General features: G+C 42.0%; 1 protein-coding gene across 2 annotated transcripts in view; it reads left to right on the top strand.

Moving 5' to 3' along the window:
* shroom3 (shroom family member 3) overlaps positions 1–13,438 on the top strand; it is a 75,340-nt gene that overhangs the window by 1,680 nt on the left and 60,222 nt on the right. For both annotated transcript variants that reach the window (XM_069677151.1, XM_069677150.1), the window contains exon 2: positions 7,922–8,076. In XM_069677151.1, coding sequence (XP_069533252.1) covers positions 7,922–8,076 — 155 coding nt within the window. The remainder of the gene's footprint in view (positions 1–7,921; positions 8,077–13,438) is intronic.

Raw genomic sequence — 13,438 nt, 5'->3', positions numbered from 1 at the left:
AAGTTTTCAACGCATCACTGACACGCAGTCACTTTGTCAAACTAAACTCAGAGAATTGACATTTATTTAATCCTTCAGAATAAATCGAGGCATCACTGACGGTGTGAATTTGAGACCCATATAAATACAGTGATTTAAAAAGAGACTGATAACTCTGGGACGGTACAGTAGGTGTGATGGTCTGTGGTATTTTACTGACAGTTACTTTGTTGTAATATTAATGTTATTGAAGAAAGCAGCATTCCTTCTGATGTAATAAGTAAAGTAATACCTAATGATTCCCTTTCTGTCCCGACAGCCATCATGGCCTCATTTTATTAACATGCAAATCAGCAGGCTGGTCTGTGTGTGTGTGTGTGTGTGTCTGTGTGCGTGTGTGTGTGTGCGCGCGCGCATGTGCGTGCATGCGTGTGCGTGTGGGGGTTATTCTGGGACTGAGGCCAAAGGACTGTAAAATAGGACAAGAATGTGAATTATGTGTTTTCCTGGGTGCTTTTGAACACAGTCATGCTTTTATTTTGTAGTACTCAGTGTTAGCACTGTGATGTCTGACTGCTTGTGTCTCTTTTTACCAGCTTGTTTGCATTTAAATTTCTCTTTAGTCTTTCTGTTATCTCTTTAGCTCCTCTTCTTTTTAAGCTCCATCTTATTTTCTGTCTGTCCCGACATTGACAGCTAATGTCTCTCTTTGTTGTGCGTCTAGCCTTGTCCACACTGAGGACAGTGAAAGTGTCACATGATATGATCAATTTATGTAATATTCTGGATATAGAATAAACTATCCCACAGGATATAAAGGAGCTAGTTCTAGAGTAATGACATAACATTTTCAGGGACCATTATTCCAGACGAGAGCTTTTATTTTCATTACACATGTACATTTAGCTGAAAAGAATATTGTACTTGACTTGCCTGAAAGCAGGACTCCTACTTGTAAACCTGCTTGTTTTGTTTTCACCCTTTCTATTGGTTCATTTATAGCAAACAATTTGGATGATTGTTTGATTGTTTCAGTCGTTTAAAGCAAAAATGTCAAACATTTGTTGCATCCAGCTTCTTAAACATGTGCTTTTCATTGTCATTTGTTAGAGTCAGAGCCACAGAGTGTCCACTAACAGTGTTTTGTTTTTTTGAGCTGGCAGCGTCTATTTTCTAAACAGAACTAATGCCGCTCAGCGTTTTGAGCGCTCGCCGTCCTTTGCTCAAAAACGCTGTTTTTTTGTCACTGCACTTTTGGAACACCGCCATGCTCATAACTGTCACTTCTCCCTCACAACCAATCAAAATCAAGAAGGGGCGGGACTTCCGATATCAACTTTGTCAACAACAGTGGCGGAGGAGAAGCTAATCCTTTTTGTTTTTTCGAAGGTGCAATTTCCAGGACACGTTCATTTCTTTGTTTTTATGTTTTCTTTGTAAAATTTCCTTCAGTAATATGCGAATATACAAATATGAAGCATACAGAGCGATTTGAAACAGACTTAACAGTCACTACCGACTTTCGTAACCTAGCAACAGAAAGCGCCGGTGAAAAGCGCTCTGAACACACCATTAGTGGACACAGGCCCTAAATGAGGAGTCTTTGAAGACGTCTCTTTGGGCCCTTGGAAATTGTTAGTAGCTCTTTTTGAGGGCCCTTTATGCCTTTCACTTGTAGGGAGAGGATAGTGGATAGTGTCGGAAACAGGGGAAGAGACAATGGGGGATGACACGCGGCAAAGAGCCGAGGATGGGAGTCGAATATGGGGCAACTGCAACGAGGAGTGTAGCCTTGGTATATGGGACGTACGATTTAACCGTTGAGCTAAACCGGCGCCCCAGCTTCTTTATTTTTTTCAAAGATTTTTGGCCATTTTGCCTTCATTTAGAAGACAGACAAGACATATTGGGAGAAAATAGTAGGGAATGACCAGCAGCCAAGGACGGGAGTCGAATCTGCGGCCGCTGCGTTGAGGACGGTAGCCTCTGTATTATGGGGCGACTGTACAGCTGCCTTAGCTAAACCAGCGCCTGTTAGTGGGCAAATGTGATTTGAAAAACCTTTAACATGTTTTGTTTTCATGGCCTCAAGTTAAATTTATGAGTCATTTAGAGAGTTTCAAATGTTATACAAACTGCACAGCTATTGAGCGGTAATTTAATCGAGTGAGGAACAATCAAATCACTCGTGACGTCTCAGATATTCAGATTCACATTTATCGAGTTGTGTATCAGATGAGGTCCGTTCAGAGTCCAATCAAACAGATTTGGCTTCGTCAGCTTGTTTATCATCGGTGCAGAACATATTTCTGAGCCGGGGTCAAAGGTCATAGTGAGGGAAATCCAGGCAGCTCAGCTCAGGTTACACAATCTTCATTAGTTTAATCTGAAAGTCTCATGACTGGCAATAAACTGTAAATGTGCACAGACGCTGCCACAGATACTCCTTCAAAATAAAGGTGCAAGTTTAAGCTGGAACCAAAACTCTCCTCTGTGAACATCAACTGCTATTTTCATTATTTATTGATCATTGATTGTTCTTTTCATGATTTATCTGTACGTCATTTAGTCTTTCAAATGTCACCCCATTTTTACAGAGCCCAAAGTGACGTCTTCAAACTGCTTCTTTAGTCCGACCAACACTCCAAAACCCAAAGACTTTCATCTCCTTCGATAAATGACAAAGAAAGCAGCAAATCCAAATGTTTAAAAAGCCAGAGGCAACAAATGTTTGACAAGTTTGTCTCAAAATGACTCAAATTAAAAAATCAAAATACTAAACGACTTATCGACCAAAGGCTGCAGGCTTCATCAGAACTTCTGACCTCTTGTACTTTGAATGGAAGAAGCATTATCCAAAATTTGACCACCATTGCTGCTCGCCAATATATCTGATAAAATATATTCAATTGTATTTATTAAAATGAAGAAAAAGTAAAATGCTTTAACGTTTAGTTGCTCGCGTGCTCCCTGTTTCACACCACGCAGAAATTAAGCTGCCGCCTTCACCGACATCCTTCCCTTATGCCACATGGGCCAAGATGGCGTCCATTGACGAGTGTCTAGGGTTCCCCACAGGGTTGAACGATTATGGCCAAAACGATAATCATGATTATTTTGATCAATATTGAGATCACGATTATGTATTAATTTTAAGGACAACATTTTTTATTGTACTTTCACATTTAAACAAACAGAGCAACACTTTCAGTTCCATGTTGGGCTGCATTCAGGCTCATGTACAAATTTTGCATCAAACTACAACTTAAAATCCGGTTCTTTACCTGAATTTGGTGCATCATGGGTAATTTCAGTGTCAGTCTTTGGGTGTTGGATAGGGTTAGGCGCTGCACAGCATCTCTTTTGGATGTCTGACATAGAGCAGCTCGTTCTTCCTCTCGGCCTTCATACACTCATCATGCTGCACTTTGTGCTGTTTTTCAAGTTAGTTGTTTTGTGTTAGTTGCTTTGCGGCGCAGACGCAGGTTTCATGACCTCTTTGCTGATTATTGTTTTTTCTTTACATCGCTTGTCCTAAACCTGATATACCTCGAAACAAGCGCTGACGAGCCGTTTCAGGGGGACCAGTGTTTCGGTTTAACAAGTGGTTTTCTCTCTTCCTGTTTTAGCGTAACAACAAGCAGCGTTCAAAGCGCCTTCAAGACACGTTTGCACAAACAACACTTCAAAGACGTAACAGAGAAATATAGTTTGAATAGTGATGAAAACAACAAAGAAGCATTCACGAGGATGACAATGTAGTCTTCTTGTCAACAGCTGCTGTAACTATGACAACCACAAGTGCATTCGGCTGAAAGTCTCCAGTTAACACGGTCACTCATAGAACTGAAACACCGCCTCTGTTGTTTACTCTTCCCCTCTAAACTGCCGCTGCAAGGTAGGCGCTCATCACATGACATGTCAGCTCCCCCGAAAGTGAAGCCCAAACCTCTCCATCGCCCCCTGGGGGAGCGGCTGTTAGTTTAGGGAGCGCTTGATTTGATATGCGTATTTGATTTTCTACGGGCGGAGCATTTTAGACGTAAATATCGCCATCAATCACGTTTATTTAATCGTGGGGAAACCATCATGTTTAGTTGAAGTACACGAGAATGTGAATTGAGATAAAGTGTGATTTCTGGTCAGGAGGTCTTTCTTCAGGTTCTTCTGTGTTTGGATATTTTCCCAAATCTCACATTCTTTATTGATTAGAGGAGGTATGTTGTTTCAGTCACAGTACGAACAGGCCGAGCCGCTCTGTTTGGATATCTCCGACTGCAGGGTAATGAATTTCAGCTGGAATACCAAAGTCAGACACACACACACACACACACACACACAGTTACCGAGGGATTCTGCAAACCTTATTTGGGTATATTTACTCTTAAAAAAGGAAAACAGAGCCGACATGTGCCGAGTTCTGCAGAACGGAGGAATAGTTTACATTTTAGCACTTTGTTTTTCTTTCACAGCTCTGAGAGGATGTTTAGTTTCCTTCCTCCTATCAGCACGCCTCATCAGACAAGTTTGGGTTACTTTTTTTGGTTTTGATAAGCCATCTGTGTTGGTCAGCTACCTGGGCCTTACACTGACCCCCATCTGTTGGAGAGTATTGAAACAATGTCTTTTTCTTCTTCTGTAATTTTGTTCCGTTTTGTCTCATTCACCGATCCTTAAAATGTTCAGCGTGTGGGCCAAAACACAGTATGCTTTTGTTCAGACGTAACACATGTTGTAATTCAGAAGAGGGTCAGACACGCCCTGCATGTGCAAAATTCTTGGCAGTTGTTTTAACATTCGAAGAGTCCCAGATGGGCGGGGTTTATTGTTTCAGGACAGTGTTAGATACCGCCGTCAATCATAGGAGAGCATGTGAAAACAATCATCAAAGAAAGGCTCGTTCTGCTGTTTGTTACTGTATTTCTCAACTCGTGGTGAACCCAAACTCTGATCCCGGATGTTACCGACAGCTGGTTCGATTCAGATTCACCTTTGTCACTGTAACTGCAACCCGGATTTCTTAATTTGGGCAAAGAATGCATGGACTTTGGTGGAAGAATCAAGCGGCAGATTGTTGATCAAGACAAACGTCTAAACACACATGTGACCTCTCTGAAGCCTTAAAGAGTAATGCCTGTGTTTTTAAACCTGGACCTTACTTTATGTTTTTTGGGGTCTAAATGACCAAGAGGTACAAAACAGTTTGAATTGCCCCAGTAGATTACGTCAGCCTGCTGCAGCAAAATGGTTGTAATGGCTGCAAATGTGCAAGATCAAAGAACGTTCTCTAAAAGTTCTTGTTGTTTCCACTGACAGGCTCAGGTTGTTATTCTAAGTGTCTCACAACATGACAGAAAGGATCCCGACAGAGATAGAAGGTTTCTCTAAGATAGGATCCAGATAAAAGGCCGTACAGTTGCTCTCTTTTCAAAGCCACCAGACTCCACTGAAAAAAACTGTGATTTTTAACTCGTAGAACACCGGCGTTGCTCGTCTAAGGCTGTGTCCACCAGTTAGTAAATCAACACAAACAGATCAAGGCAGAGGTAGACCAGCAACTCACATTTTCTGCAAGGTAAAAATACTTTTTTTTCTTTGAAAAGAGAGACGTAACAGCTGTTTCTGGTTTCAGAAAAGTAGTTGCCCTGTAACAAAAAGGTTTATCTCTGTAGGGATCCTTTCTGTAATGTTGTCAGACACAGAAAAACAATCTGAGCCTGTCAGTGGAAACAACAAGAACTTTTAGAGGATGATCGGGCGCAACTATCCCCTTTTATCCACCAAGTCAAGGCGGGATTATTACGCCTCTGTTGCACACGGGGGAGGTGGAATGGTGGGGCGAAGTCGTTCCGTCTCTGAGCTGGTATCGGAGGTAGTAACAGAGGCGAACGGCGTCCGTGTAAACAGCGGAGCCAGAACGCTGTGTAAAAACACACACTGGGACGGCTTTAGGCCGGCATGACGGTGACGGCAGCGCTTCGTTACGCCGCTGTGGCAGAACGGGAGAGTAAAAAAGGGCTTTTGCCTCCGAGTTGCAGCCATTACAGGCTGTTTCATGGCTGCTGTCTGAAGCAATCTACTGCAGCAATTCAAAACCTTTTTGTCCCTATTAATCATTTATACCCAAAATATATTTTAAAAACTTTGACGTAGGTCTTTAAATAACAGAATTACCCGTACCGTGCGATAAAATGCAGGCTCTTCCTTCATATCAATGAGACCATTACATTACAAAGTTAACTCTGGTTAACTTTAGCACATTACATCTTTGTCGAAGGACATATAAAGGGAGTATACTGTATGTAGTTTACCTTGGCCATCGTGCTTATCTGTTGCTCAGCATGCTCGCGTTAAGATGGAGGAGATTCTGACACTGTGAAAACTTTCAAGGATAAAGCCATCAAACCTCAGAGTGCAAACTGAAAACTGTTGCGAGCATTTGATTCACCCGAAATGTACTGCTGAACTGTCTGAATTCATGGTGCTCTACAGGAGCATCAGAGCCACATCAGAGAGCCGCATGTGTTTTTATTTCACAACAAATTCATCCATCAAACTCAGAGCAGGAATGTTTTCAGAGCTGGTGACGTTTGTGCAGAGACATTTTGATGGCCGAGTTAGGATTTGATTGAGCTTATCTCACAGACAACAAGAACACAAGACAATGTGACCTTAGAGAGGACGAACACACACACACACACACACACACACACACACACACACACGTACAGTGATAAACAGAGACACAGACGTATGCTCTGATACTGCTGCACACACACTGACAGGCTGCTGAGAGGCATCATCGACAGCAGTGATAATGCAGCTGGGTCACGCTGACACAGTGTGTGTGTGTGTGTGTGTGTGTGTGTATGCATCACTTTAGACAACAACGCGGCAGTGACGAGAAACTAACAGAAACTTTGTGTTTGCATATATTTAGATTTTTACTGACAAAGTACTTCAGTGATGTCACACTCAAGGTCGTGCTGTTGTACTGAATATCAGCATGGCTGGGTCACAGAAGTATGGCGCAGGATAAAGGACAAAATTAAAACTATTGAGAGGCCAAAGGAGGCTTTATTCTTGCCAAAGCCCTCTACTGATTTGGCCAATGATAAGCCAGCACAAGTAACTGACAGGCCGTCGGCGGTAAATGAGAAGCCGCCTATTCATTCGACCAGGCGGCAAGTCATGCGTCTAACATAGCAACCCATTGGTTCAGCTAGGCTGGTCATTAGCTTTAGAGGCTAGTGACTAGCACGCTGAAGCTAGCAACCCACTGGATCGGCTGCTTGCTAGGCTGGTCGTTAGCTTCCGAGACTGGCGACTAGCATCCCTTGCTAGTGCATGCCTTGGGAAAAAAAAAATAAAAATTGGCAAAGAATAGTAAAAGAAATCAAGAAAGGTGAAAGGAAAACAGCCATTAGTTTCAGGCCAACTTCAAAGAGACATAGTTCCCATCAAGACAGATCCAGTGAAGTCCTGATGTGGACGACATCTGGATTTAGTTTGCTTTGGCGACGGTTAGGGACACGTTTGAAGAAAACATCTTGAGTTTCCAACAAAAACTGGTTTTCACCCTACAAAGACTAATCGACATGGAGAGGAAATAGGAAAGACAAAGCTACCAGGCAAACATCCAACTTTCCCCCACAGTGACCCCACACACATGCACACACACCACAAGTGTTTCCTACCTCCCCGAACAATAGAAACCCTGATAACAGCTGCTGCAGCAAGTGTGAGTCGACAGCTTTCACCGCTGTGTGTCCAGGACAGAGAGAGGTCTGTACGTGTTAGCTTAGCTTAGCACAGAGGCTGCAGGAAAGGGAGGACTGCAATAGGAACCCAGTGCACCTTCGCTAAAAGAGGCTAAATACATGCAAATCGCAGCTGCAAATTCATTGACCTCATTTGTGTTTGTGTGTTTGTGTGTGTGCAGGTGGAGGAGGGCGGTAAGGCGGACTGTTTGGAGCAGCCTCTGCAGGTGGGCGATGAGATTATCGTCATTAACGAGGTGGAGCTGACTGGATACAGACAGGAGGCCATCGCTCTGGTCAAAGGATCGTACAAGACGCTGCAGATCACCGTCCGCAGGTACAGACGCAAACTCTGTGTGTGGTTTAATGTGTTCAACTTCTGCATGGGAGATCCAAATCAAACGTACGAGGCGGCTGTGGCTCCGTGGTAGAGTCGGGCATCTTTCAATCGGAAGGTTGGCGGTTCGATCCCCGGCTCCCTGAGTCTGCATGTCGACGTGTCCTTGGGAAGACACTGAACCCCAAATTGCTCGCGGTGGCATAGTGAATGTTCATGTATTGTAAAAGTGCTTTGAGTGGTCGCAAGACTAGAAAAGCTCTAAGTGCAGTCCATTTACCGACGTATAAACACATATCAGACATTGCTCAAGTGAATCCAACAAGTATTGTCAAAGTTATGACCCAAACAATTGTATTTAATTATGTTACTGACCTTCAGCTCTCCATGTGAAGTTGGCTTTTTCTACCACTGATGTGTGGCTTTATGTGTGAGTAAGAAAAGGGGGGAAATATTTATACTGTTATGGGGGAGTATTTTACTCCAAGTGTTAACCTTCAAGTCTCTGTCAAGTTCAAAGTTGCTGTTGTGAGAATTAGAACGTCAAGTCGATTCCAATATGTCGAGTTATATTTATTTTAATGAAAATTTTAATTTAATTTACAAAAACAGTTTCGACCTACTTAGACCTTTTGAATATTACTGATATTTGAGATTTTTGGGGAAATAAAGAAATAACAAGCCTCCAAAATGAAAAGATGAAAGCTCTGCAAATAAAATATAGCTCTAAAGAGCTAAAGAGCTAAAGACTGAACACAGGAGAAGACCCTGCAGACATCTGCTCTCTTCTTGCTACCACCATGAACAACGTCTTCCTCGAATCCATATTTTATAATTCTTTGCTTGATGAATCGATAAATTCAAATATTGATAGAAAAGTTATGTCCTTTTTTAAGTCTCTCAAATCATTTGCATTAAGTCCATCAACTTAACATTTTAGTAATTAATACTTAGAGACTAATACAGACTTCTGGTCTTACTTACAGTCCAAGTCTTATACCAGTAAATACATTTTAACTCTATAACTCACTTAAATACATTTTTTCCCTGCAAATCCAGACGGAGTAGTTTAACAGTTGAGCTGCAATTAGCTTTTGTACGGATTTATGGGTTTATGCTCATTTTTAAATATTTTACCGTTGTTTTTAAGAAGTTTGTTGTGTTTGATCTTTGCAGCTCAGTATGAATGTCTGATATCACCGACAGTAATAGAAGTTTCCCCCCTTCTTGCTTCTGTGAGCCGGTGTAATCTATAACTGGTCAGGATCACATCCTGGTTCAGAGTCCAAATCAGAGCTGATTAAACACAAGCAGGAAAACAAAGATCCATTAATGTTATCATCTGTCATTAGTGCTTTCCCTGCTGATTATTACATTCACTGTGAAGTTAATTTGAGAGTAAGATGACTTCATATGTATCCTTTAAAACCACCTCTTTACATAGTAGTCAGACTGTTAACAGAGAGCTAGCCTAAGCTGCATGTTGTTTATCAATTCACTAACATTCTACGTGAAAATAAGACGTCTGATAATGTAGATTTATTTTCAAACGGAGGAAGAGTTGCTGTGTTTAGCTCTGGTTTCTACTCAAATACACGACAGCTAAAGCTCCAACAGCTCCGTTAACCTGCAATAGCCTAAATGCTAGTTAGTTAGCTAGCTTGTTCCTTGCTAAAAGAGTTAACCAGAGTCTTATCTTAGTTCTTTGTTCTAACAAAGATTTTTAAACATGTTTGAGTTTTGCATCTTGAAACTGGCTGCTCAAAGAGTTATTTCAGACCTGTAGATAAACAGCTTTAAGCTACCTGAAGTTGAGGAGGAAGCGAAAATGACCACGACACCACATTATGTGATGGTGACACATGATGTGGTAATATTACGTGCAGGCTCAACGGAAATGGAAATTTAAAAGTGATAGAAGAAGAAGAAAGCCTTTCTAACACATAATGATAGGACACAGATGCATCAGGGTTATCTTTAGGAAGAAAACTACTTGGTTTTGTGTAAAATAAGTACTCGTGTAACTTCTGTCTCACAAGAGACTCTGATCGCTATGGTGAAAGTCCTTTGATGTGTTCTTGTGGTGATTCACTTCATACCTTTTGAGACCACATCGCTTTAAAAATCTATAAACCGCTCAACCAAGGAGCACAACAAACTCACTTTTTCCTGCTTTTTTGACATTTTCTTGTTACTATCAGAGTTTTTTTGACTGTTGATTGTCTTGTGGGATTTGTGTTAGCCTCACTGATGCTAGCTTCTTTTAGCCAGTTTAGATATCATTCTAATCAAGTGAAAAGAAGGAAAAGCTTTGCTCATGAGTTAGCTTACAAGCAAATACCAAATTATTAAATCAGACAGATAAATTATGTGAGTTTTGTGGAGTTGTGGATGAATCAGTGATGGAATGAGTCGTTTCCAGAAAGAAGGGAACATATTTTCATTTTGAGTTTTTTGTTTTGTGGAGAAGAACACATTTGATGTTGAACAGGGGGCGACCTCCAATATGGCTGCGGCAGTGAGCACACCAGACTCTGCACTTTTCCCTGCGTTTTTTGTCACTATCAGAGTTTCTTTTGATACAAGAATACTTGACGGTTGGTTTTCATGTGGAACCTGTGTTAGCCTCACTGATGCTAGCTTCTCTTAGCCAGGTTAGATAGCATTCTGTAAAAGTGTTAACACAAGGAAGGCAGTGGTTAGCTTTGCCCAATAGTTAGCTAACAAGCAAACAACAAAATATTAATTCAGACAGATGATTCAGTGATGAAATGAATCGTTTCTGGAAGGAAGGGACATAAATTGACCTTGATTTGTTCATTTTGTGGGGAAGTACACATTTGATGTTGAACAGGGGGCGACCTCAAATATGGCAGCCGCAATTAGCACACCAAACTGCACTTTTTGTCACTAACGGAGTTTCATTTGGTACAAAGATACTTGACAGTTGGTTTTCTTGTGGCATTTGTTTTAGCCTCTCTGATGCTAGCTTCTCTTAGCCAGTTTAGATAGCATTCAATACAAGTGGTTAGCTAACAAGCAAGCACCAAACTTTATTCCGGAAAGGATATAAAGATTAATCTTGACTTGTTAGTTTTGTGGAGAAGAACACATTGCATGTTGAACAGCGGATGACCTCCAACATGGCCACCGCAGGGTGTGTTGTTTGGATGTCACGTAGCATCTCTGCAAGTATTCAGGTTGATGCCTTGTCAGGTACAAAGCCAGGTATGTATTTTGGTTTCGGGTGTGACTGGAAGCGAGGCTGCTGTTGCTACTGTAGCTTTTATTTACTGCAGAGGCCTGACACAATACAGGACTTTAGACTTCAGACACACACACAGACACACACACACACACACACACACACACACACACACTGGAGGACAGGTGTAGAAGCACACATGGCATCATGGGAAGGCGTGGCGAGGAAGGAAGGCGTGAGAAGTGAGCAGAGAGCAGGAGCACGGCTTTGTCTGATCGGCTTCCTGCAGGTATCTGATAAGGAACCCCACGAGGTCGACTGATCTCAGGTCTGTTTATAAAAGCAGATAAACACTATATTTTGTTAAATTTAAGTGTGCTAATTATTATATTTAATTCTTTTATCTTGGGCTTGTTATGAGGCAGACTGCTGTGGACCTTAGATTTGCATGTTGTGGCCGTGTTCAGTCGTCTGTGCAGGAGGTCAGACTCTGCAGCTGCATACCTGTGCTGCTTTCACCTTTGGACTATTGTCTCCGGCTAGATGACTAATTTTCCCAAGAACACTTGCAGACAGGAAAGAGGCTGAATCATTTCCTGAGAACAGAGAGCCTATGTAGTCTATTATCACTTTGTTTGTGGCCTGCTGGCTGCAGAGGGTGTGATAGGAGGTCAGAGGAAAGGGGGAAATTGAATGACCACAGTGTAGCATTGATAGCAACATTAGCAACGAGGAAGCTGATGAGAAGTCACTGTTGGAGACTGCTACTAAAAGCATTTTTGGACTTTTGAGAGTCACTGTGTGGGTACTGATGAGTTAAACCAAAGGTAGACTCAGGTTGTCACATACAAAGACAGTCTGCTAAATTCTTGGTGCCAACTAAGATGGAAAACACAACAAATCTTCCCCATCATTTTTAAAGGGTCCTACCTACCAATTACCTAGAGAAAGTTTAAATTTTTCACTTATCAAAAGGTTGTTTTTCTGTCAGTTTCCTAACTTAAATAATACTAAAATTGATTATTTACTGTTTCAAGTCACGTCACCATCACCTTATTTACCTAGCATTTATCAATTTAACAGATGAACGATTTTATTCACTAAACGGCTCCATCGTGAACGTCGTTTCCATAATATTGTATTTTCTTTGTTTGTTGTCTTTTCTACAAACCTCTGACCTGAACAGCTGTTGTGATACCTTACGCTTTATGCATTGGCACACAGAGCCGTTGTTCAGAATAAGACATAGTGCCGAGGGAAAAGACGGTGACAAAAATAACAAATACAGCGTACACTTAAGCTGGAGATATACTTGCTTTTAACTACGCGTTCGCGTAAGCATGATGGCTGCTGCGCTTGCCCTGCGTCTGTTTGGAGCGTCGGCTGTGCACGTCCTCAAAAATTAACAGTACGCATACGCAAGATGCAGTCTGCACATGAACAGTAGGGGCAGTATAGCGACAGAGGGGATGTGAAGAAGAGAAGAAAAATGCAATTATCCAGACAAACATGCCTGTCAAACAGCTGCAGACAGATAAGTTCTGTTTTAGAAGTCGACTTGGAAATCTGCCAAACTAAATGGAAACAAGTCCGCGACCGTTTCGTCCGTGCACGGAGGAACATGTTGGAAAAACGATGCAGAGGGTGTTTTCTGTCCAGCGAACACACAAAGCTGTCACTTCTTCTGCTGTGATCTCAGAATGAACATCACAGTAACCTCCTCGAGTGTCTCCATGTCTGTTGTTTACATCCCGCACATACAGTAGCTGCATACGGCCTGAGCTCTCTGGTGCGCCCTCTAGAGGTATCCTCCATTAACACGCGTGGAGCAGGGACAAGTGTGTGAACAATGACGTTTATGATGCAGACGTTTGTGTACGCCAACGCAAGGTTTAAAAGCAAGAATATCTCCAGCTTTAAACTGTTTGTTTATATGTAGGTCTCTTTTAAGTGGCTGAAGTATATGTTACTCGTGGCCTCACTTGCAGCGGTGCTTTGCTTAGCTTCCACGTAGGAACTCGGGCTGTACCTCAGAAAACCCACGTCATAAAACCTGAACTGTCCCTTTAAGCTGTCAGAGAAACAAGCTGAGCTTAAGTCAGTGGTTGCTCAGTTTGCAGCCCATCCTGACGTCCTGTGTCTGCAGAAAAGCATCAA

Source organism: Semicossyphus pulcher, unplaced genomic scaffold, assembly GCF_022749685.1.
Source record: "Semicossyphus pulcher isolate SPU_LCO1_2020_fin unplaced genomic scaffold, fSemPul1.0.p SCAF_28, whole genome shotgun sequence".
Taxonomy (NCBI): Eukaryota; Metazoa; Chordata; class Actinopteri; order Labriformes; family Labridae; genus Semicossyphus; species Semicossyphus pulcher.
This window is presented reverse-complemented; position numbering and strand designations above follow the sequence as displayed.